We start from the raw sequence: 25,537 nt of genomic DNA, 5'->3' as shown, positions 1-25,537 counted from the left end.
ACCTGAACAGAAGGTCCCCTCTCAGCCTGAAGGCGTCCCTGTCTCCCTCATCAGACTGGGCACTCAGCAAGAGTCAAGCTGTGCCTCCACCATCAGTCTGGTGATTCCACGAGACTAGGGAGTCCATGTGTGGGGCAGGGGCAGGGGAGGCCTTCAAAAAGTTCATGGAAAACACGTGTTTTGGAAAAACTAGGCGTGGATATCAGAAACGTCGGCACTCAAACAAACACGTCCACTTTGCACCAACTCTTGGCACCCCTCATACATGCCATCAGACTCAGAGCTCTGGGAAGGCAGGAGTTGTGCCTCCTCCATCTGAGGATGTCACCCCCATCAGTCTAGCAGCTAGGCGAGCCGGAGCTGGCTCTCCCCTGGCGACCCTGAGCCTGGCTCCCGCCGTGGAGCCCACGGAGAAAGAGCCGAGTTTCCTCTTGCATTAGCAGCTGGGGTTTGCTGTGTGAGCTCAGCCAAGCCCTTCCTTCTCTAGGGCTGTTTGCCCCGCACTTTGGAAGCACCCTCTCTGGTCTCCAAACTGCACCACGGGCTGAGGGGCACCTGCTGGCCGCCCTCTGCACGGGCACCACCCCCTACCTGCACGCATCTCGCCCCTCCCCTGCAGGACCCAGGCCCCCGGCTGAGCCAGGCGGGTGTCTGCAGCCTGCGTCCTTTGCCCTCGGTGCTCAGAGCAGTCCTGGCGGCTCAACCAGCAGCTCTGCAGGGGACCAAAGTCACCATTTCCGAATACCCATCCATCGGCAAAGCGCAGGAGCCTTCCAGTCCTCCAGGTGCACAGGTGAGAAACAGCTCCGCAGGGACCCTCCCGCTCGTGCGGCTCCGCCTCCCACTGGTCCTCTTCCCACCCAACCCTGGGGCACCCCAGGGAGAACGCAGAGGACGGCGTCCCCAGGGTGCCACCCACCTGGCATCCGGTCTTCCTGCTTCTTCCTCTCCAGGGCAGCTGCTGTGGGAAGGGGCCCATGAGCCCCAACTCAAGGACGGGGCACGTTGGCACACGTGGGTGTTGGGCAGACAGGACCTGAGGCAGGACCCCTCCCCCATGGCTGCGCCGGGCCCGTCGGGGACCGGATGTCTGCCCACGCCATGGGGATCACGATGCTGGCCTCCCTGAAGCCCGGGCTCCCGCCCTCGTGCAGGCCCCCCCTCCTTCAGGCTCCTGCACAACAGTGTCTAATCAGAGACTTCAAAGGGGAAAAGTGACCCAAACTGGCGCCAGCGCAGCTGTCAATCACCTGCTGCACGTGCCACTTGATGCCCTGGTATCATTGCTGCAAATCACACCTCGTTCTCCCCACCGAAGCCACAGCTTTGGCCGCTGTAATATTTACCTGACTGTGCACGCCACTGCCAGGCTTCACTTAGCGGGCCGGTGACGCGTGGAGGAAGCCGAGACGGAGCCGCCTTCAGACATGAAGCCCAAGAGAAGCCAAAATGCGGTCAGATGGACACAGAGAGGCGGCTCCTTTGCCCCGCCCCCATGGAGGGGCTCGAGAGCACTGTTCTCTACCAAGCATCCACTTCCTGTTGCTTACATGCCTCTGGTGATGGTGAGCTCACCACCTGCCTCGCACACCGTCGCATCTCGGAGTGCCCCTGACGAAGCGCTGTCTCGACACCGGTGAAATCTGTTATACCCTAAAGCCTGCCCGCATAGGGGGTGGGAGGTGACCGACACAGGGCAGCTTTCCCAGCCCTGTCTCAGTTCTAGCTCCCAAAGGCCCACATTTCCAGCCTCCAAATGAGGAAGTCGCTGCGGCCTGCCTGAGACTCCCCGGGTGTGAAAGCTGTGCCGTGCCCTAGCAGCTGCGCCCCAATCCCAAGCCCCACGTGGCCTCTTTGGGCCTCCACCTGCTCGCCTCCTCACACACACACAGCTCGCAGGCAGTCTCGGGGCCCCCCTCCCTCCCGCAGGCCCCAGCCACCAAGGCTGCTCCGTGCCCAGCCACGCCGCGCAGGGCACCGGCCTGGCTCTCTGATTCAATCCATCCGTGCCCCTTCTCGGCGGGGCGGCCTCCGCCAAGCCCTGCGTCCCTCTGGGTTGCTCAGAGCTGCAGCAGCTCCAGGGCCGGGGAGCAAAGTCGGGATCGATCGTGCATGGGAAACCCCGGGCTCAGCAGGTAGCTGGGGTGGAGGAGGGCACCCGAGAAGCTGGGGGGCGCAGCAAGTGCGTGTGCTAACACAAAGCAAGGGGCCGAGCACCGGGGCCGGGCTCGCAGCCGGCGTCCTCGATTGCTCTGCCTCTGCTTGGATGCGCGACCTTGGACCCGCCCCTCCACCACTCGAGGCCTCAGTTTCCCCATCTACATGGTGGGAGTAACAAGGCCCCGAGCAAGGCTCTCAGGAGCCCGGCACACCCGCGCAGCTGCCGGCACCGCCAGCTCGTCCTGGTGACCACAGCAGCCCCTCTGCATCTGCTGCCCGCGGGGGAGTGAGGGGTGAGCCTGTCCCCGGGCTCCTGCTGCGGGCTCTGGGGGGCAGGTGTTTTAACTCAAGGCTGCACTCAGGCCTGAAGATGCCACACTCATCAGAACCGGCAGGCTGCAGGGACGTGCCGGAGGAAGCAACAGAGCCACAAAGCAACGGCCAGGGCCTCGGCCTCTGCCCCCTCCACACACAGGTGGCGGCCTCTGCCCGCCCCCACGGCTGCACAGCCCCGGCCAGGTCTCCTGTCCCCGCTGGGCCCCACAGTCCCTACACGGCTGCAACAGCCCCGGCCAGGTCTCCTGTCCCCTCCTGTCCCTACACGGCTGCACAGCCCCGGCCAGGTCTCCTGTCCCCTCCTGTCCCTACACAGCTGCACAGCCCCGGCCAGGTCTCCTGTCCCCTCCTGTCCCCTCCTGTTCCTACCAGCATCCGGGGGGTCTTTTTTGACCAGGCCAGGCCCCTTCCTTGCTGAAGACCCTGCAGTCTCGTCCCCATGTAGCAAGAATAAAACACAGCCTCCTCACACCAGCCAGTAAGACCTTATGTGATCCGTCCCTGAGAGCTCCCGTGACCAAGAGCCCCCCACTCTGCATCTGCTCACCCTGTACCTGCTCAACCTTCTACCTGCTCACCCCTGCACCTGCTCACCCCCACACGTGCTTACCCCTTCACCTGCTCACCCCTGCCCCTGCTCACCCCTGCTCCTGTTCACCCCTGCCCCTGCTCACCCCCACACGTGCTTACCCCTGCACCTGCTCACCCCTGCCCCTGCTCACCCCTGCCCCTGTTCACCCCTGCCCCTGCTCACCCCTGCACCTGCTCACCCCCACACCTGCTCACCCCTGCACCTGTTCACACCCTGGGCTCCTGCCGCCCTGGCCGCCTTTCTCCCCAGCTCAGCACCTCTGCAGCCACTCTGGGCTGCCCTTGGCCTTCTCCCCAGTCTGGACCTCCCCAGGCCTGCTCCTTCCTGCCACTCCTGTTTGGCAAAAGCCCCCCCAGGCACTTCGCAGCGGCGCTAGGTCACCTCCCAGCTCCTCTGCATCTTCGGATCTGCTTCTCGGCGGTGATCCCCGGGAGAACCCGCCTTCTCTCAGCCGTTGGTGTGGGCGCGGTGCGCCTCTCAAAGTGTGACCCATGCTCCCTGAGAGCAGGGGCCACGGGGCGTACAAGATGCACCGCACGACTCACAGCTGTCGTCTGCCTCTTCCCGCGGCCCTGGGAAGGAGGTAGCAAGGTCCCCACTGTGCAGACGAGAAGCCTGGGCTCCCGGAAGTTCAGTGAACGCCGGGGTCTCTCGGGGGGTCAGTGGTGGAGCTGGCATTGGGACCCGAAATCGCCCGACTCCAAATCCTGCATTCTTCCTTTTGTTCCTTTTTTAATCAGTCTGCCCGTGAAGTCCTCGTTCTCTGGGGATGAGGAAGCAAAACACCAGCAGGTCCATAATGAAAAGCAAATGGGATTTTGGAGGGGTTGTAATAACACCAAGTGTTTGTGCAAAGCCAGGTGAAGATGTTTTTTCCGTGTAGTGGGTGATTTTTATTGCACAGCTGCCTTGTATCAGGAACTAACGCCGGATTGCTATGCTCTGTGTCCACCAGCAAATCAACTAGCCGGGCTGCTGAACGGGTACAGAGCGGACCATCTGCCACCCCTTGTTGGGACCCTGGATGGGAGCTGCCACCCCTCAGGGCTCTGTTAGGAAACCCGCGCCTGAATCTGACTCCTGGGTGTGGCTGGGACGGGCCTGGCCTGGGAGCTTGAGTCCCTGCTCCGTGCTGTGTGTCTTCTCCCTTTTTTGAAAGGCAGAATGACGAGAGGGAGAGACAGAGTGAAAAGACCTTCCATCCGCAGGTTCCATCCCCACACAGCTGTAACGGTTGGGGCTGGCCAGGCTGAAACCAGAAGCCTGGAACTTCATCCGGGTCTCCCATGCAGGTGCAGGGGCCCAAGCACTTGGCCCATCTCCCACTGCTTTCCCAGGCGCATTAGCAGGGAGATAAATTGGAAGTAGAGCAGCTGGGACTCAAACTGGCGCTCCAGCATGGGATGCCAGTGTCACAGGTGGCGGCTTAACTGGCCAGGCTACCTCCCCAGGGGCTCCAGTAGCCCTACTCAGAGGGGAGACTTGTGAGCGCTTGGCCATGCTTTTGGGCACTGGAATTTAGGGAGGGATTCAATGACTTCTTCACTACATTGTTGTGCTGGGACTGGGGATACGCACCATTGAACACAGTCATCCCCGTCCCTACCCTCTGGGGCTTTATAGCTGGAACTGTCGCGGTCTCTCCCACAGGCACCACGCAGGCTGGGATTGATGGCAGCCCCGTGCCTAGCCCAAGGCCCTCCTCTGGACTCAATCTCAGTAAATAGGTCCTTGCTGGTTGGGGTGAGGGCAGAACAGGAACAGCTGAGCACTCCCTGGAGACCTTGAGAAAGCGTTCAAGGTGAATCCCAACAACAGAGAGACTGACAGACAGAACTCCCATCTGCTGGTTCACTCCCCGAATGCCCACAACACCTGGGTCTGGGCCAGGCCACAGCCAGAAGCTGGGAACTCAATCCAGGTCTCCCACATGGGTGCAGGGACCCAGCCAGCTCTGTGATCCATCTGCTGTCTCGCCAGGTGCCCACCAGCGGGGAAGCCAGAACCGGGAGCAGAGCGGGGACTTGAACCCACGCCGGTGGCGGGTACGGGCCTGCATCCCTGTTGGCATCTTAGCTGCTAGGCCAAATGTTCGCCCCAGGATTTCTGGGGAGGAATTCTTGCCCAGGGCTCTAAACTGGGGCTCGGCGTCTCCCAGCCCCCGCAGGAGCAGCCTCCCAGAGACACCCCGAGCCAAGGGACAGAGACCTGACCATCCCTCCCCGGCTCCCTTGTGCACGGAGCCCAGCTGTGACAGACGGCACAGGTGGGCCCACCTCTGTCTCGACCACTGGACTTGAGGTGGGGTGGGCAGGCACCCGACGGTTGAATGGGGACTTCTCTCTGACAGGGCTATCTCCCACACCCCTCGGGATCTGTCATGGAGAAGGGACCTCGCTTTACCCAGCTGTGGGACAGGGTCTCGTGGGCACCTCTCTGCGGGTTCCTGGACTGAGGTCCGTGTCGCCTGCCCTCCCTGTGACCCCCAGACCCGCCCTCACCTTCTACCTCCTCTCTGTGGCCAGAGGCTGGCCTGACAGGCGGCCTCCGTGCGCTTCCAGGCAGGCTTGGCTGATGGGAGGCACCTGCTGGCCAGGTGGAGTTGAGCTCAAGGTCTTCCCTCCCCAGCCCCTCCCTGAGTCCCTGTGCAGCAGTCTCAGGCTGCAAGGAGCTGTGGTTAGGGTGCCGACTGTCCGCCAGAAGCGGCCATGTTAAAGGCTCGGTCCCCAGGGTGCTGCCGTGGGGAGGCGGGGGACCTGTAGGAGTCAGGGCCTAGCAGGAGGTCCTAGGTCACAGCTGATGCCCTTGGCTCTCCTTGACCTCCGGACTTCTCCTAAGAAGCTAGTGTTGAAGCCCGAGTCTGGGTCCAGCCCTTCTCTGCCTGCTGCCTCGGCGCGTGGTTCGTCCTCGGCACACACCCCACCGTCCACCACGGGCTGCTCGCCAGAGCCGAAGCCTGTGCCAGGCCGTCTGGACTCGGGGCCTCTGAAGCTGTGAGCTCAGCATGCCTTCTCCTTTTTTTAGGTTTATTTTTATCTATTTGAAAGTTAGAGAGAGAGAGGAAGAGACAGAGAGGGGGAGATCTGTCCGCTGGTTCACTCCTCGAATGGTCACAACGGCCAGGGTTGGGCCAGGCTGAAGCCAGAAGCCAGGAGGATCTTCTGGGTCTCCAACGTGGGAGCAGGGACCCCAGGACTTGAGACACCTGCCATGCTCTCAGGCACATTAGCAGGGAGCTGGGTAGGAAGTGGAGCAGCCAGGACTTGAACCGGCGTCCATATGGGATGCCAGCATGGCAGGCAGTGGCTTTACCTGCCACACCACAGCGCCAGCCCCAGGAAGCCTTTTCTAAGTTAGCTGTCTTAGGCAATTCGTTACAGTAACAAGAAACAGACCTGTGACTGCACTGGGATGCAGGAACGAGCCGAATTCCTTTGCGTCTTCCCTTGGCTCCCAAGAGTCCTAACCACCCCCGGGGGTCCTTGCCCCAGACACCTGCCTTGTTGCAGTCCCTCAGCCCCACCCACATCGTAGTGAATGATCCAGGTGCCACTATCTCATTTATCACCTGTGCCCGGTGCCTCCATCTCCCGATGGACCCTGCCCAACACACCCTCCTCCCGAGCTGCTCTAGTTGGGCCGCCCTTGGGTTTTGCCTGGGGTGGTTTCTGGCATCTCTGAGTAGCATTCAGGCGGCAGCTGATCCAGTCAGTGATGTCGCGACAGCTTCACTCGTGGGCATGCGTGGCTGGAGAGCTGGCTCGGGGAGGTCCCCATCCTCTCCACGTGGGATCTCCAGCACCATAGTCCCACTCTTCGACGGCTCCTAGGGCACCTGCTCCCAGAGATGGGGAGTGGAGCCGCCAGCCTGGAAGGCTTGGGCTTGGAAACAGGTGCACTTCTGCAGCGTCTGTTGATTCCCTTGATCACGGCAGTCAGAGTACGTGCCCATGGTGGAGGGGGAGAAATCACAGAGCCCATCTCCCACCGTAGGGAGATCAAAGCAAGTGGCGCCATCTTTAATCCCCGCCCCTCCCTCTGATTCTCATGAGCTGCTTCATTAGTCAAGGGCTGGGTTCACAAAATCACTGTCCGGGGTCAGGTGCACCCTGCAGACTGTGTTAATTTGATCCACACTGGGATTTTTGTTTTTTAATTAAGTGGCTTTGAACCTGCGCAGACTCCCTATGTTGCCGCTGGCTCCCACCTCATCCTCCCAAGAGCCCAAAAGCTCCCACTGGGCTCCCAGGGCCCATTCCTGATCCTGGACTAGGGAGTGCTCAGGACGCGTCCGAGGGGCCACCCATCAGGGCTTCCCCGCGACTCTGCCCTCCCAGCCCAGTTTCTGGAAGGAAATATTGGTTCAACAGAGATGTGGGCCTTGTCTGAAAGTCAGAAGGAGCCGGGGGAACTTTCCAGAAAGTTGCAATGTTGTGCACCGAGAGAGGGACCCGGGTTACACAGGGGCACGCGTTTGTCCACGTTTAAAACCAAGGGAGTGGTGCACGTGAGATTTGTGCATTTCCTTGGATGTAAACTTCACCTTGAAAGAACACAAATCGTCCATAAATACAGAACTGTGAACCACACTGTGCTGACAGTTCCGACCCCTGATGTCCGGCGCACAGGGAGGGCTGGGGAGAGGGAGAGCCGGGCGAGCCTGACCCTGCCTCCCCTCCCCACTCCCCCAGGGCCGTCGGGGCACCCGCCCTCCAGGGTGCCCACACTGCGGCGCTCCCCCCCATCCATCACTTCGTCAGTTGCCTGGTGGGGCCCTCCCTCTCGGATACACGCCCTTATCTTCCTTAAGGCGATTGATGATTCATCTCTTCCCACTGGGACCTGGACTCCTGGAGAAGAGCTGCAAGCCGTGGCCTGCACCTCAGCTAGTCCGTGGCATGTAGGACGGGCATCAGCAGCCTTTGTCCCATGAAGGAGTGGACGTACAGTCCTGGCCAGCCCTGGTGTGACCCTCAAATGCCAGCTTTACCCCCTCCCAACATGGAATCGCAGCAGAGATCAGCCATCCCTATCCCATTTAACAGATGGCGAAACTGAGGCCCAGAGAAGGAAAAGCTTCCAGCATTGCCTGGCAGACAGTGACTTACAGGGAGGGCGTCCAGGTCTCCTGGCTCCCAGCTCGGCGCTCTTCCTCCAGTGGGTGAAGTGCTCATCCCAGGAGCAGCTGGCAGATGGACAGATGGACAGATGGACAGGCTGCCCATGATGCTGGGCGTGAGTTACAGAGGGCAGGATAGGCCAGCCTGGCGATGCTCACAGTACACCTGCCCTGTGTCTAGCAGGTGGCCAGGCCCACGAAGGCAGGACTCTGGCCCGAGGCAGAAGTGGTTGACGCGGGCCCAGTTGTCCGCAGCTCTCGCCAAGCGTGGTGGCCAGGGCAGATCGGCACAGCGAGGCTCCTCCTCAAGGACCAGCAGCCCCTCCCCCTGGCGGCACCGGTCAGCCAGACTGGCACCAGCTGGGCATCTGTCCCCATGATGGGCTTGTGCTGGACACAACCTGTCTACACAGGTGTGCTCAGTGCCAGGAAGCCGGGCGCAGGCGGTGGAGGCTGAGTGCTGAGCCCGACCTTGAGGGGACCTTGCAGGAGGTGGCCTGGGCAGGGGATTTGGGCCAGAGCCTTGCGCGCAGAGGTGCAGACCCCGGGAGGAGCTGGGACTCAGCCTGCCCAGCCGGCAGGGCATGGGGTCCAGGGGTCAAGGTTGCAGCTGGCCCTCAGCGCATCCCAAGGGAGGACCTGGAGCATGGCGTGCCTTCTCTGTCCCTCCTGAATGCCGCTCCCAAGCCCAGGCCCGCCTTGCCCCAGCTCTGCTGAGCTCACTGCTGCCCGCAGGACCCGCCCCTGCCCTGCTGAAGCCTGTGGTGGCTCCTTCTGTGCCCTCCAACAAAATCATCGCCATCCCGGCAGCGACCGAGCCGTGCATCCTTCCATGAGTGAAGTGGGGTCCCCTCGCAGGGCGCTCAGGCTGCACCCAGCATCACACGTGTGTTTATTCTGCACACTTCGCACGTCTGTCCTCCCTAGCAGGGGGGAGAACTGCTACCCCCATTCTAGAGATGAGGGGACTGAGACCCTGAAATGGACTTGAACTCCAACCATGGCTGTGAAGGCTCCCACGCCAAGGCCCCCACTCAGCCCCCCAGAGAGCCCACCCTCAACCCCCAGCACCCGTGAACTTCACCTCCCTTCTCCCTGATGCCTTGGGTGCCTTCCTGCCCTCCTTGTTCCCTCTGTGGCGCCTGCCCTGAGCCTCCGGGCAGACCCCAGCCACCTCCCTCCCCGCCCCCACTGTGAGCACAAAGGAAAGGGGAGTGAATGAATGAATGAACAAATGAGGCAGGTGTTGGAGGGTGGCCTTTGTGCGGGTGGGAGATGTGCGAGTAATTCCCACTCCTCCCTCCCCTCCCCAGCCCACCCCTTCCAGGGCCAGACAGAGGGGAGGAGGGGGCTCCAGCCATCCTGGGAAGGCACGTGGCTGTGATGAGGGTGTCAGGTGGCCAGGAGCAAAGCCTTGAACCTGACTCCTGGACCACTGTCGTCCGAGACAAAGCAGGGGGTGGGGGCAGCAGGAGCTGGGCCCCCTACCCTGCCCTGCAGGTGCGGGCTGGCCTGGAATGCCCAGGGCCATAACTGTTCAGCCCTCCACAAGAACAGCGGGGTCCGGATTCCAGGCATCTCAAATGGGTGTGGGCAGAGGCGGGGCGTGGGAGCAGAGGCCTGGCGCCCTGCACTGTCAGCTCATCCCCATGAGACCTGGGCTTGTCCTCCACTTCCTTGGGCCTTGGCTTTACCTTCTGTGCAGTGAAAGGTGTGGACGGCCCAGCCCAGGTCCCCTCCCCCTCTGAGTGTCCGGGCCTCCCAGGGCACCAAGGGCCCAGCAGTTGATGGCCAAAGGAGCAGAGGGGCCTGGAGAGGGCTGTCCTGGCAGTTGAGGGCTGCATCTCCAGGCTGTGTTCCCGGACTCCCAGCCAGCGGACCAGATGAGACTAGTTACAAATGTGGGCTCCAGGCTCCTGGCTCCCTCTGGGGCAGGCTGACTTTTTTTTTGTTTTTTGTTTTTTTTGTTTTTTTTGCCAGGCAGAGTTAGACAGCGAGAGAGAGAGACAGAGAGAAAGGTCTTCCTTTTCTGTTGGTTCACCCCCCAAATGGCCACTATGGCCGGCGCTGCGCTAATCCAAAGCCAGGAGCCAGGTGCTTCTCCTGGTCTCCCATGGGGTACAGGGCCCAAGGACTTGGGCCATCCTCCACTGCACTCCCGGGCCACAGCAGAGAGCTGGACTGGAAGAGGAGCAACCAGGACTAGTACCCGGAGCCCCAACCAGGACTAGAACCTAGGATGCCAGCGCCGGAGGTGGAGGATTAGCTAAGTGAGCCACGGCACCGGCCAGGTTGGCTCTTTTACCTCCTGGGGGGCTTCCTTCACACCCTGCTTCCACTCCGGCTGGGTGATTTGTTGTCCACTGAGGTCAGAGTGGCGTCCTCACTCTGGCCCCACCCCACCGCCCCCGGGCTCCCTGCTCCCTGCCCACCGGCCCCACAGCACGCGGTGAGGCTGGGGTGCGCGGCAGGCAGGGAAGGCGGTCTCCGAGCATCAAAGCCTGGGTGTGGGAGACTCCGAGGAGCCGGGAGAGGGGTGCGTCACAACTGCGGCTTTTTAAAAGTTTGCTATTTATCCATATTTATTTGGAAGGCAGAAAGAGAGAGAGAGAAAGAGAGAGAGAGAGAGAGAGAGAGCGAGCTCTTCCATACACTGGTTCACTCCCGAAATGCCTGCGCTAGCTAGGGCTGGGCCAAGCCAAAGCCAGGAGCCGGGAACTCCATCCAGGTCTCCCATGTGGGCAGCAGAGGCCCAGGCACTTGAAGCATCACCTGCTGCCTCCTAGGGTTAGCAGGGAGCTGGATCTGAGCAGAGGGAGTGGCCAGGGAAGGAAGCAGGCCCTGATACGGGACACGAGCGACTCGCAGCGGCTCAGCTCCCCACCCTCAGTGCTGTCCCGGGACTTGGCTTCTGTATCCGCTGCTGGGAGCCCGGCTGCCTGTGGGAGGTGCCGAGAGGACAGGGAGGGCAGAAAGTCCTCTCGCACCCTGGCAGGTGCAGCCGGCTGCTGTCTGCACCGAGTCCCAGCACACAGCCACACGTCCTAGCCCACATGTCCCCAGGCAGGCGTCACTGGGCATCAGCCAGGCTTCCAGCTGCGGGAGCCAGTGTGGTGTGCACGTGCACACACACACACACACACACACACACTGGTATCCAGCCCAGAGGAGCCCGCCTTCCCACACACACCCCGAGGATCACAGCTTCCACATCCACACACGTACACTTCCCCCCTGCCCCAGGTCCACCCCGGCGCTCACGCCTGCGCACACTCGCCTGAGCACCTGCCCATGTGAGCACGGGGCCCCAGAGAAGCCGACAGAGCTCTCCTGCCTGCCATTCTCCCGGCCTGGCCCCTCCCTGAGCTGCTGTCTGCCGTCCGATGGTAACCAGATGAGACAAGGCAATTTATGACACCAGCTGTCTCTGTCAAAACCGGATCTCCCACGCACCGGGGGAAGCTGATTACCCGGAGCCCAGCCCTGCCAGAAACCGGAACTCACAGGGGCGCAGAGCAGGGGTAGATTCCACCACCCAGACAGGCGAGTGGCACTTGACGTGAGGATCGCCCCTGCCCCCTTGTCCGGGGGAGTCTGGCATCCTCTCCCCCCATGCCCCTGCCTGTGACTGCTCCCCTGCTCACGCTCCCGAGCCTATGAGCTGCGAGAATGGTTGCAGGGTGGAGAACAGGTGGGCTGGGAGCTTTGGGCAAGAGTGGTCCAGGGTCACCATGGCAACAGGAAGCCAGGAACCCTTTGCCCCTCCCCCCCACCCAGCAGGCCATCAGCGGCTGCATCCGCTTCCTGCTTCCTCACCACCTTCATTCTCCTCACCTCCCTGAGCGCCGCTGCCCAGGCTTCCCTCTGCCGAGACCACCCACTCCCTCGCCCCCCTACCCAAAACTTATCCACCTCTCCTGCCCGGGGCCTGCGCCGATCTGGATTCTAGAACCAGACCCAGGTTGAAATCTCGTCTTTATCACTGACCAGCTGGGCAGCCTGGGCAGGCAGCACCCTTCTCTGGCCACCGTCTTTGTGGCTCTAAAACAAAACAGAACAAAAAGCTGTCATTCCCATCAAGGTCGAGCCAGTCTGCCACGGCCCCGGGCTGTGGTCTAAGAGCCAGCTCCACGAGGAGCACAACCAAGTGCCGGCTCTCCTGGCTCTATGGAAGGAGCCACAAAGCGGAAAGTGCTTCTTCCAGAAATTTCAGGAGATGAGTAAGCTCCCCGCCCTCAGCTCAGCAGCTCTCCTGGCGTGGAGCACAGCCCGGGAAAGAGGCGCCACCCATACGGGAACTCCCGAGAGTGTGAGTGACGGGAACCTGAGCCCCTTCCAAAGCCCAGGTGTTATCTAGGGCCACCTCTGTGTCGGGCCTCGGGGCAGCTTTCTTGGCACAGATTGTGAGGGTGGGGGATGGGGACAGGAGTCCTTTCTTGCACTGGCTGACTCGATCATGCATTCCACAAACACACATCACGGGCTATGTGCCAGGGCCGTGTCGGCACAAGGGGAGAGAGTGGGGGGGAGGTACCTCTAGGTGACAGGTGCACGAGAGAAATGTCTAGATATGCTGCCCATCACCTTCCACGGCCAGGGACGCAGCAGTAAACCCCCAGCGAGAGAGGCATCCACTGTCCTCTGTGCTCCACGAGGTACACTGGTGCATTTTAACATTTCCAACTCTCAGGCAACTTTTACAGAGGGGAAGGTGGGGCTCAGAGACCACTGACACCTGCAGGCAGGCCCGAGTCTCAGCAAGCCCAGCTCCGGGCCCCCGCTGCCATCTGTCACTTCCGTTACCTATCCAGCCCCCACCACTCTGCACACTGCCCGCTTGCCACTGGGGAGCGGGACCGGCCAGTCCCGGGATGCGAACCTGCGCCAGGCCCGCGCACCACGCACTCCTCCGTGTCTAATCAGTTCATTAAAACCCTCTAGCAAACACTCCCTCTCGCCTCCCGGACACGGAGACCTCAGCTGCTCCATTTCCAGGAGAGAAAATTCCTTCTCCGCTGGAGAGGACTCGGGATAATGTAGGCAGGCAATTTAAACAGCTCCGGTGAAAACCAGCGGTTTCCACTCGCTGCCACTATTACACTTCGCCGCCGCGGCGGGATTGGCCCCTAAGTGGGATATCAAGTTTATTACAGCTATTTCCAACCTGTAATTGGTTTTGTGGAACACAAAGAAAAGCAGGTTGCAGGGTGGGGGGAGGTGGTTTTTCCCCATTCCTGTGTTTTTAGTTTTTTTTTTTTTCTTTCTCGGATGACAGCACCCAGGGACAGCAGAGAGGTGGCTGAAGTTGGAGACTTATTTGTTTTCAAATTAAAAACCCCAGCCACCTGGCCAGCTGGGGTTCTCTCGCCACTGCTGGCTGGATTCGGTCCATTAGCCACGCTTTGGTGGCTTCTCCTGGCTTGGCTGCTGTCGGACTCGCTGGGGCAGCGGGGGCTATCTGTTGGGGTCTAACAGCCTCAGGGGTGTAAGGAGCCATGGTGGGGGCATTCAGGACAGAAAGGGTCCTCAAAGGCCACCGTGCCTCCGATCAGCTCAGGGAACATTTAGGGAAACTGAGGCCTAGAGAGGAAAGCGATGCAGAGTCAAGGCGAGACTCACGGCCGAGCTGTCCTCTGCCGCACGGCATGGCTGCTCCTCTGGGGAATTCGTGGCTGAGACGCTGTCGGGGTGGGGAGGAGAGGGGCCACCCATTCCTGAGCTCCTATTATGCACCTGCTGCTCCCCTGGCCAACTGCCCTACTTGGAACCCAGGTGAAACCAAACATTGGCTCACAGGGACCCACCGCCGTCTCTCATAACTACATGGCTTAGTGTCCACTCTCAGGAGCACACATTGAGGGCTAACAGCAGCGGTCCCCCCTTATCCATGGTGTCAGTGACCCTCAATCAGCTGGGGTCCAAAAATGCCAAATGGAAAATGCCAGAAGATAGCAATTCATGAGCTTCCAACTGTGTGGCATTCTGAGTCGTGCGATGGTAGTGTCATCCCCTGTCCCGTGTACCTGCGCTATGTCCACTAATCACCCGTTAGTCACTGAGCAGCCATCTGGGTCACCAGCTCCACTGTCAGGCGGTAGGAGAGAGAGAGAGAGGGGAGGAAGGAGAGGGAAAGGAAGATAGAGAGGGGGAAAGAGAGAGGGGAAGAGGGGGGGGGAGGGAGAGATAGAGGGGGGAAGAGGGAGGTGGGGAGAGAGAGCTCACATGCACAGTTTTTATTACAGTATTTTGTTACACTGTTCTATTTTATCATCAATTATTGTAGCTCTCACTGTACCTTTTTTATATTCAAAAAATGTAAATATTTATTTCTTTGAAAGTCAGGGCGGGGTCAGCGCCGCGGCTCACAAGGCTAATCCTCCACCTTGCGGCGCCGGCACACCGGGTTCTAGTCCCGGTTGGGGCGCCGGATTCTGTCCCGGTTGCCCCTCTTCCAGGCCAGCTCTCTGCTGTGGCCAGGAAGTGCAGTGGAGGATGGCCCAAGTGCTTGGGCCCTGCACCCCATGGGAGACCAGGAGAAGCACCTGGCTCCTGCCATCGGATCAGCGTGCCGGCTGCGGCAGCCATTGGAGAGTGAACCAACGGCAAAGGAAGACCTTTCTCTCTGTCTCTCTCTCTCACTGTCCACTCTGCCTGTCAAAAAAAAAAAAGAAAGAAAGAAAGTCAGGGTGATGGGGGGAGGGAAAGAGAGATCTTCGGTCTGCTGGGGGACCGGAGCACCTGAGTCGGCCCCTGTGCCGTCCATGTCCACGCCTAACTTGGAAGTCAAACGTGATGCTAGCTACACCTGTGTGTGCGCAGGAACACTCGGCGTCGTGGGGCTCAGCGCTGTCCATGGTGCCAGGCGTACCCTGGAGCTGTGCGTTGTACCCGGCGCACATGGGGGGCGGGGGCGGGGGCGCTGCTGTGTTCAGTTCTTCCGACCGCCATTGTTGACAACATGTGCCGAGCAGCACGGGGCTTCCTGGGCGCCCCTGATACACCGAGTCCTCACACGAGTGCCTTACGGGTAGGTGTGGCAACTCCCATCTTGCAGTTGAGGAAACTGAGGCCCAGAGACCTCTCCCAGGTGACACAGCAATGCACGAGTGGCAGGACCACCGGGATCTGCATGGAGGCCTGTGCACCCCCCCCGCAAAGCCTCTCCAGGTTCCATGACGCCACCAGCCCCCAGGAGGGCCCTCACACCCCTGTCTTGACTGACAGGGGCCAGCTCTGCCCCTGGGTGGCCTGGGGTTCTTCATCCACTAAGCGGACTGATGACACGCCCCCCCCAGCACACTTCATTTCTTCCTGAAGCCTTCCTGTTGGGAAGCGAGGCTCACGGGGTCAAGAGCCCAACGGTGCAATGGCAGGGAGGTGCTGAGACGACGCCTCTGCTGGGCCCTTTGGGGCGTGGCTGCTAGGTGGTCCCAGGGCACCGCCCCACTGGGCAGACGAAGTCCGGACGCAGTGGACAGTCCTAGAGTATTTGTTTTCTGTCCTGCCTGAGGCTCCCAGCGCCTGGTGCCTAGGAAGCATCGGACTCTTTCATTTGTCCTTTCATGCGTTCACCCTGCAGAGGTTTATTGAGTAAGCGCCATGTCTGGCATCCTGGGGGCTGAGCCAGGACCCTGCCCTCACATATTCAAGGCCTCTGTACTGATTCAGGAGACATGTGTTGGATGGATGAATGGAGAATCCCGGGGCCTTGGTGACCACGATGGCACCACTCACTGGAGCAACAGGGGCGCTGCGCCACCCCACTTGACAGATGAAGAAACTGAGGCTGACAAGGCCGGCACAAAGCTAGGAGCAGGAATCAAGGGCTGGAGGAAGTCAGTCCTGCAGGAAGAGCCAGTCTGGGACTGCCAGGAAAGAACCCCTCTCCCAGGAAGCCTTCTAAAATCACCCCTCCCCTTTAAAACACTCCGTGGCTCCCCCGTGAGCATCCTCCAGCACCGGGCACTGCTTGGCCAATGCCTGCTGCTGCCGCTCCCACCTGTCTCCCCGACCCTGGGCCCTCTGCTCATTGTGTGGGCCCTGGACCTCCCCAGCAGGAGATGAGCAGGGGCGGGGCGGGACGGGGCCTTGTCCCAAGCCCATCTCTCCCTTCTGAGCCTGTGGGTCTAGGGCCTGGGGATTTTCTCTTAAAAAGAAAGATTGATTGATTGAAAGGCAGAGTCAGAGAGGGAGAGAGAGAGAGAGAGAGAGAGCAAGAGAGAGAGGGAGAGATCATCTTTCTGCTGGTTCATTCCCCAAATACCCACAACAGCCAGGACTCCACCAGGGAGTTTCTAGAAGGAACGGGACGGTGTGTCCCAGCACACCCTGAACCTAACCCCCACCGCCCTCCTGCCCACAGCCTTCGGTCACCCATGGCCACCCAGCCTCTGCCCCGGGCCTCTAAGCAGGCTGTGCCAAGCAGCTCCTCACAGCTGCCCGCTGGCCCCACCGCCTGGGCTCACGCCCTCTCTCTGTGTTCTCGGAGCCGACCCCGAGCGGCGGTGGTTGGGCTGGCCAGGACTGCCCAGGGCCTCTGTCGCAGAAGCAGCCTGTGGACTCCCGGGGCCGCCAGCCAGACCCCTGACAGCGCTGCAGAGCCACAGCCGTGGACAAAGCCCCAGGAAAACCAGGCTCGCCCTTGAAACTGCCCGGGGCCCGGCCCCCAGGCGTGATTTACAGCCCGGCGACTCCTGGCGCTGTATGTGGGGTGTGCGGGGCTGCGCGTGGGGGTGCGGGTGTATTTTCCCAGTAATAAAACCCTCAGCCCGGAGAGTAAATTTGAGGAGACAGTTTTACTGACAGAGTTTTTCTTCTTTGTGTAATAAAAAAATGGAGTGAAATTTGAGATTGGGAGCTAAGGGCTGCTGCATTTTAGCGCCGGATAAACGCAGTACCTGGAAGGGGCGGGGCTGGAGCTAAACGGGCAGGTGGGTGCCTACGGCTTTTATGACCGGGAAAGCATCCCCAGCACCCCCCACCCCCGGCTGACAGGCACTTGTTCCGCTCCCCGGCGGGAGCCAGAGGTTTGCCAAGCACCCGGTGTGGCGCCTGCATCTTGCCCCGTCCACGCCTCCGTGCCTTCCTCTGCAAAATGGGAGCCTGCTCCCCCTCCAGGTGCTGCGGGGCCACACAAAGCCATGGGCGCAAAGGTTTCTCCACCCAGCACCGCGGACACTGGGGGAGGAACGTCTTCGGTGGCGGGGGGGAGCTCTGTCCCGAGCATCAGAAAACGGCCAATCATCCAATGCCACAAACGTGTCCAGAACTGGGGGGTGAGAGGAGCAGGCAACACCGTCTCCTGGCTGAAGGTCAAGGCTCCAAGGGACATCAGTGGCTCTGAAAGGCCCAGTGAGGGTCAGGGGACAGGGTGCATGGACGATGGAGAGGCGTGGCCTCAAGGGTGGCCAGGCCACCTCCTTGCTCTCCCTCACCCTGGACCTTGCCCCAGGCCAGGCAGGGTTGGCTCAGGACACTGTGGGGTGTCCACATGGAACCCACAATCAACGTGGGGGTCTGGAGTGGGGATCTTTCTGGGGCACAAGCCACTGTGGATTCCAACAGCAGAGAGGGGCTGGTCCGCCCTCTTCCCCTTCTGGGTGGTTCTTGCTGTCCCCTGGTTTGGGAGCTGGGCTGTGTGGTCAGGAGAGGCAGGGTGAGAGGGCGTGGGGCCCCGCCTTCCGACAGCACAGAGGCTGGGCGTGGAGAAGCACCAGGCGCTCAAAGGGCAAACCCGGGGAATTGTGTGAGCGCCGCTCTGAGCGGCAGCCGGAGGTCCTGCTGATGGCCCCTGCCCTGGGTCTCAGAGCTCGGGGCCATGTTAGCATCCCTGAGGCCACCCCATTGGTGAGCCAGGTGCCCCCTGTGTCCCATACACAGCTGGGGCACAATCCTTGCTGGCCACTCTGTGTCCCTTGAACCACTTGCACCAGGCAGCTGTGCCCGGGGAGCCCGGCTGTGTCCATGCCCCAGTTGCCACCTCTGCCTGGAGAAGCCGCATCGGCATCCCGGCACCCGCTCCCGGGAGAACGCGGGGCCCTGGCCGGGCGCTCCCTGCCCTCTCGGCACCCCCGCCCCCTGCCTCCGCCACGCAGAGCCGCAGGGAGTTAATTCTGCTTCTCCAGGCCCAGGCATGAGGCCTCCCCATCGCAGGCTGTTAGCACGGAGCCCAGCTGAGCGGCGAGAGGCTGCAGGCTCCCGCTTTATAATAGAGTTGCTGAGACAAGCGGAAAGCCGCAGCCGAGTAAACAGATAAATAATTGAAACAGTGACAACACATACCTTGCTGCTTTGTGGAGTAACACTTTCATTAGGGGAGGCAGCGCCGCGGGCAGCGGGGCTGCGGGGCCACGGCGGAGGCTGGGGGTGCGGGACGCTTGGGGCCGGCTTTTTGCCGACTGTGAACAGCACCACGAGGCGCACTTAGTCCTCCCTCGCTGTCTCTGTTGTCACCTGCTGTGGTCCCCTGGTTCTGGGGCCTCTGCCCTCCCAGGTGACACGGGGACCTCCCGGCTCCCTCCTAGCCCACCCCCAAAGGCAGCCAGTGGAGGGCGAGCACCCAGCCCTGTCCCCTTCTCGCCATCCCCACAGGGCCTGCCCCAAGCCTGGCTCCATCTGCTGCATCCTCACCCTATGGCCCACGGAGCTGTGAAAGGGACCTGGACCTGACCTTGACCTGGAGCTCACTGGGTCAGGAGGTTTCCTGGCTGCAGGCACCTGGAGTGCAAAGTCCCTGAGCGCACACTGCTCTCCCCTGCCCCAGGGCCGTTGCTCCTGCTGCCCCTTCTGCCTCAAAGCTCTCCCACCTGCTGTCATCCTTACTCTGCTAGCTGCTCCTATTCCTTCCGAAGGCAACTTAGATGTGGCCTCCTCCAGGAAGCCCTCGGTGACTACTCTGTCCCTCCTCCATTCAAAGCCTCCCTCTGGAGGATTTACCAGAAACCTTTGTAATTCACCTTGTTTTTTCCACCCATGAGATGTTTGAACCACGACTGGGCCCTGGCTCCCAGCTCCCCTTGCCTCTCTCTGTCCAGTCTGCTCCCCCATTCCCTCTCTCCTGGGGCCAAGGAAGGCTTGGGGATCAGGCTGGGACCCCGTGGCTGGCTCTGCAAACCCATTTGCTGTCTCTGGCCCCGTCCACGGCTCCCTAAGCTTTGCTGGCTGTTCCTGCAAGGTGGGCCAGCGGGAGGGAGGCAGAGAGAGGAGCCAGCTCTGCTTCCCCCTGAGTCCGGGCCTCAGGAGCTCCCCCACACCACAGCCTCAGTTTGCATGTCAGTAAAATGGGGGTGGCGGCCCCTCTGCTGTGCCAGGGTTTGGCGATGACGGACACCTCCGGTGAGTGGGGGCTTCCTGGCCCACATCTCGCCAGCGGCGCAGGGAAAGGGGCGCCCGGGGCTGGCTGAGCACTCACCCCGTGTCCTTGCTCTGCGGCAGGTGACGGACGGCGGCACCATCAAGCAGAAGATCTTCACCTTCGACGCCATGTTCTCCACCAACTACTCGCACATGGAGAACTACCGCAAGAGGGAAGACCTCGTATACCAGTCCACCGTGAGGTGAGCGCCGGCTCAGGGCCGGGCGGGGCGGGCGGGGGCGTGGCCAATCCAGCCCTGGATTCCTGGGCGCCCTCAGGTGTGTGTGCCTGGGTCACTCTCCCGGCTTGGAAGGTGGAGCTGGGAGCCATGCCCCACAGGGACGTCCTCTAGGGGGGCAGGGCAGGAAGGGGCCAGGCCACTGCCCTGTCCCCATCAGCACCCTGGACCAGCTCCTCCAGCGGTCCCGCGAGGTGGGTTTCCCAAACCCGTTTGCAGGTGAGGGCACTGAGGCAGGCCCAGAGAGGGTGAGCAATGGGCCTCAAGTCACACAGCCAGGAAGAACAGGGCTGGAGTGAAGCAGCTGTGCCTGGCTCAGGTGCCCACGTGTCACTCGGCGACCTCCCAAGGCCCCCAAGACCTTAGGGGCCCCAAGCTCGGTGACACCGGGGCTCGCAGGGCAGAAGCAGCAGGGCGGGGCAGAATCAGGCTGATGGACCCCCTGCGGGGCTGAGCCCCATTCTCTGCCGCACATTCCCCAGAAGAGCCCAGTACCGCTTGGATCCTCTCACCCCTTACCCATGCTGGTCGCTCCGCCCAGCGGGGCTTTGCGCCTTTGGTCACATGTCAGCCCCGCGCCAGCTCTCAGAGCCTCCCCCATGACCCCCAGTCCAGCCCATCCCAGCAGAACTGAGCCCCTGGGGCTGGATGCTGCAGCTCCTCCAGCCCCCGCCCTTCAAGGGGGGGGGGGTCTCACTGCATTGCTGACGAGTAGCTTTGCACTAGCACTGAACATGCACAATCTCACGTGTGTGTACACACACATACACACCCACACGCATGCACACACACGTGTACACGCTTGCACCCACAAGCTCGTTCGTACCATGCAGCCAGATGCTTCGCTGCCGAGCTGCGGAGGACCCTGAGAGGAGCACCAGGGGCTGTGAGCCCTGGCGCGCACGGCGGCTGCGTCCCCCAGCGAGCCCTGGTGCCGTGCCGTCCTGACACTCAGGGTTCCAGGCACGATGAGGCTCCACTCTCCGCGGAGGCCGACCTGCTTTGGGAGGACCAGGCATGTGCTCCCCTCCCTGCCCCAGCCAAGACACAGCACACAGCAGGTGCACCAGGCAAAGGCCAAATGAGTGGCTACAGGGGCCCCAGGATCCTCGTGGGAGAAACTAGAAAGTGGACCAGGAAGACCGCAGGGGGTTCAGCCTGCCCTGCATAGGGGTGTGGCCCAGGGTCTCCTCATCTGCCTGCTGTCGTCAGAGCCTCCCTAGAGGTTGTCCTTCTCTGGGTCAGCACCTCGGACCTGGTGCAGGTGGGGGGGCGGGTGCTGGGCTGTGGAGACCCAGGGGCGCATAAGAGGAGCAGAAGTGGTTGCCTGGATGCCTGTCTCCCTCTGGTCCTCATTTCCCCCGGAATGGCGATCAGAATGGCGCCTTAACATTTCCCAGCACCCTGGGACTGGCTGGTTACAAGCAAGAGGACAAGGACGGTCAAGGTTACTGTGGCGGGAAAGTGACTGAGTAACTCTCCCAAAAGCCACTGGGAGTTTTGCAGACTCTCCATCAGCTCCCGGCCACGAGGGACCCCAACCCTGCAGAGACCACCGGGCCTCTGGGGAACCCCTGCACCCCGGGCCTGCCCCCTCATTGCCAGTCCTCTACCCCCTGCCATGGGTGGCCTCTCTGGCCTCTGAGTCCTAAGCGAAGGAGGAGACCCAGAGACCGTGCAGACCTCCGGAGCCCCACCGCCTCACGTGCCCTGCAGCGCTGGGAGCACAGCCCTGGCGCCCCAAGTTCCAGGTTCCAATCCCAGCTCAGCTGCTGCTTCCCAAGGGACCTTGCATGAGGGCCTTTGGCTTCATCCAAGTGCTGTGGAAATCACGTGAGACGTGTGTCCAGTGTCCACCCTGCCTCTGACAAAGCCTGGGGTCCATGAACGCTTGGGCTCGCTGCTCCGTGGCTGAGTTTGCCGATCTCCAGGAGGGAGCAAGGGCAGTTGGACACCTGCTGCGGCCTCTCCCGGCTCCAGTGCGTGCGGGCCACGCGCGGTGCCTGCGCCTTCCCGCCTGGGACAGCCCAGCATGAAACACTCTCCAAATCACCTTTTTCATGATTGTCATAAAGTCTCGTTAGATAAACCCACTCTCTTCTGAGCTTCCCAAATGATCCCTTGAACTGGTATCTTCATCACCATCATCATCATTATTGTTTCTCTAGCTCCGTTTTTTCCCTTTACCCAAGGGATCAGTGTTCAGCCAGGTCAAGGGACCAAGGGTCTCCCACTGCAGCGACAACTTGTTCAGTCCCCAAACCACTTGCCTTGTTTTACAGTTGGGGGAACTGAGGCCCAGAGAGGGATGAGACTTGCCCAAGGTCACACAGCGCATTGGCTTCTCACATCTGCCAGGGGCCGGGGTCCCCAGCCTTTGCTCCCTGCCTCGGTCACACTGGTGGCCCCTCCCAGGCAGACAGCGCCCCTGGAGCTGAAGGCTTGGCCCCTCTGAGCCTCCACCCGGGGGACCCATGGATCCCAACCAGCCTGGCTGCAGGAGCTGCTGGCACCAGGCTGCAGGGCCCCATACGGGCTGGTGGCAGGCGGCTGGGACTCCGCATTTACATATAAATGAAGATATTTACAAATTAATGCATCTCAGCTAGAGAGGGTCCCAGCTCCACAGCTGTCTGAGCGGCTCCCTGTTCAGCTGCCAGGGAGGGGGGGGGGGATGAGGCTGCAGAGATCACCAGGAACTGGCAGAGAGCGGTTTCTGGGGGCACGAGGAGGAGCCCCAGGGACTCGTAGGCTTTTCCTCCTCCTGCACGTGGGGCCCTGGAGCGCCCAGAGTCACTGAGTGGGCCCAGGGGCACAGCAAGGGGCCTGGCAAGAATGGGTTGTCTCGCAGCACACCTGCTGGGAGCCTGGTGTGGTGCAGGGTGCTGGGGGACACAGAGGGTGGACATGGGAGGCGCTTCGTTATATCGTGGAGGTGGTCAGCTCGGGAACCCAGAAACACAGAGCCTGCAGCATTCCCCAGAGAGCCGAGTCCATGTGGTGGTTGTGGATGAGGGGCTGAGCAGGGTGCAGGGCCAGGCAGGGGCTGGGATGTGGGGTGCTGTCTAGTGGGGGCTCCCGGGGAGCTGGCTCTTGGGCTAAGACCCCCAAGGAGGGAAGAAGCTGTCCCAGTAGGGATGAGGTGGGCCTGGCAGATGTCACCCACCCCCCAGCAGCCAGCCCTCTTCTCCAGGGCTTTCCCGGGCTACGGAGCCCACTCCACCTGCCTGGGCCAGGAGCACCAGGGACTCGGCCGCCCCGGGCAGCCTGGACCCTCACTGTGACAAATGGTGATGAACCCCAACGCCCCACCTTCTGGTGGGGCAGTTCGGGTGTGTGTCCCCTGTCTCCCAGAGTGGTCCAGCAAGCCCTGGGGCGACCTCGCTGATGCACCTGTATCAAGTCCTCCCCCTCTGGCTCTTTCTCCCCTCCCTCGCCCCCTTCCAGCTTCCTGGGGACCCCTGGCTCCTGATCCTGGTCCTAGGTCTGCTTCGCAGGGGCCACCCCCAGGCAGGGCAGGGGCAACGACACAGGTGCTCACCCCCTGTCCTGGCCTCCTTGTCCTGCCTTGGCCCTGCCCACCTCTTCCACACCAGCCCAGGCACAGGTAGGAGTGAAAGCAGGGCTCCGCCCAGCGAGCAAGTGGAGGTTGGCTGTGGGCAAAGCTCATCTTCCTGGTGTGGGGGAGGAGCTAAGCTCCAGTCCCCCGCACCTCACACGCTCTGCCCTTCTGTGTCCTGAAGCTCCTGCGTGCCTTTGTCCTCCGAGCCTGCCCGGGGAGTCCTAAGGAGCAGCCAGCAGGTGCCACTGGGCCTGCCTTAGTGGTGCAGGGACACCCCCACCCTGCCACCCCACACCTTTCCTACTTCTCTTTGCCAAGAAGACCCCATTTGTTCATGCAAGTTCAGCTGCTGTGCCACTTCCTCCAGGAAGCCAGTCCTGACTGCTTGGACTCACCCTTTAACATTTCTAAGTCCGCCCCCCCAACCAGACTAGAAGCCCCACGAGGACAGGGGCTCAGTCTGATGCCCTCCCCACTGTGCCCCAGACCCCAGCACAGCACATGTTGTAGGTGATTGGTGAACATCCGTGGGGTGCATGAGTGAGTGGTGGACCCCGCAGTATCCCAGGCCCTGCCCCTGGATGAAGGAGACAAGGGTAGTGGGTGGTGTCATCCTTCATGGTCATCTTAAAGGAAGTGGTACAGACTGCGAAGGGGATAACGCAGGCAGCACGTGGGCAGCCTGCTCTTGCGGGGTTTGCAACAGAGAGGGCGGGGAGAGGCGGAGACGCGTGGAGAACAGCAAGGGGGCAGGTGCACTGGTGATGGGTGTGGAGAAGGAGGAGGACAGTGCGGGCGGGGCCTCTCACAGGAGGCGGCCCCCCAGCAGAGAGCTGCAGGGCGAGAAGCAGCAGCCGGGCAGGTCTGTGAGTGGGAGGGCGCTCCAGGCAGAGGGCAAAGGCCCTGGGGCCATCTAGGAGCTGCCCGAGACCCAGTCTGGCCAGGGCACCAGGAGCAAGGACCCTCGAAGCCCCCTGCGGTCACAGCCTGTCGGGAAGTGCAGACAGCTCACTGAGTAGCGGAGCAGAGCGTGGGCTGGGGACACCTGAAGGAAGACAAAGCCCTCCTGGGGGAGGCGGGGCCTGAGCTCCGTGCCGTCCCCCAAGGCGCACCTGGCTGGGAGCAGCTGGTGGGTGGGGCAGGGCCTGGGGCTGGGAGGGGAATGGGAGCGCACAGCTGCACCTCAGAGACGGGAGAAAGCAAGTCCACGCCAGCCAGCGGGCGGAGGAGGCTGGGGCACTCCCTCGGTGACTCTGACACAAGTCCATTCACGCGCATGCTCGGCAGTACAGAGAGCGCAGCCACCGTGCGCGCGCAGAGCTGCGGTCCACGAAGGGGTCGGGATCGCCACCCCCCCGCCGACCATCCAGTGACCTCTGAGTTCCTCCAACGCTCAGTTATATCCCATTCATCCACTAACCCCCTCCACTCCGCTAACCCCCCTCCATGTGCTAACCCCCTCCATCCCGCTAACCCCCCTCCATCCCACTAACCCCCCTCTACCCCACTAACCCCCCTCCATCCCACTAACCCCTCTCCATCCCCCTACCCCCCTCTGTCCCACTAACCCCCCTCTATCCCTCTAACTCCCTCTACCCCACTAACCCCCCTCTACCCTACTAACCCCCCTCTTTCCCTCTAACCCCCCCTCCGTCCCACTAACCCCCCTCTACCCCACTAACTCCCCTCCATCCCGCTAACCCCCCTCCATCCTGCTAACCCCAGAACCCTCTCAGCATTGAGAGGGGGATGGTAAATATTTGTAGAACAGACTGAAAGCAGAGATGAGTAGGGCACAGCTCCAGCCGTGCAGCGCTGGCTGTCCCGGGAGCATTCCGACGGCAGCCCCCGGGAATTGAGGCCAGGGCTGGGGATGTCAGGTGGCGGTGGCATTTGAAGTGGTTCTGGAAGTGGGGAGTAGGTTTGCCACAAAGAGGAGCCGGGCAGGTCCTCTGGGCGGGGAAGCTGTGTGTGCCGGGAGAGGGCCCGAGGAGCGACAAGGCCACTCGGCGGCGGCAGGCGGCGGCCCCGAGCGGCAGCCTCCCCCATCTGCCCAAAGGACGAGCAGACTGGCTTTGCACGCAGGCACATTAACCGCTTCCTCCCAAGCGCAGACTCTGCCTTCGTGTGCCTTGGAAAGCGAAATGCTCTCATCCGCGGGTGCACAGCCCCCGCTT

General features: G+C 61.7%; 1 protein-coding gene across 2 annotated transcripts in view; it reads left to right on the top strand.

Moving 5' to 3' along the window:
* The window catches only part of IGSF21 (immunoglobin superfamily member 21), a 230,769-nt gene that overhangs the window by 133,913 nt on the left and 71,319 nt on the right, over positions 1–25,537 (top strand). For both annotated transcript variants that reach the window (XM_017346520.4, XM_089299243.1), the window contains exon 3: positions 19,641–19,762. In XM_017346520.4, coding sequence (XP_017202009.2) covers positions 19,641–19,762 — 122 coding nt within the window. The remainder of the gene's footprint in view (positions 1–19,640; positions 19,763–25,537) is intronic.

The sequence above is a fragment of the Oryctolagus cuniculus genome, chromosome 7 (genome assembly GCF_051225735.1).
Source record: "Oryctolagus cuniculus isolate XC-2025 breed Fujian yellow rabbit chromosome 7, ASM5122573v1, whole genome shotgun sequence".
Taxonomy (NCBI): Eukaryota; Metazoa; Chordata; class Mammalia; order Lagomorpha; family Leporidae; genus Oryctolagus; species Oryctolagus cuniculus.
This window is presented reverse-complemented; position numbering and strand designations above follow the sequence as displayed.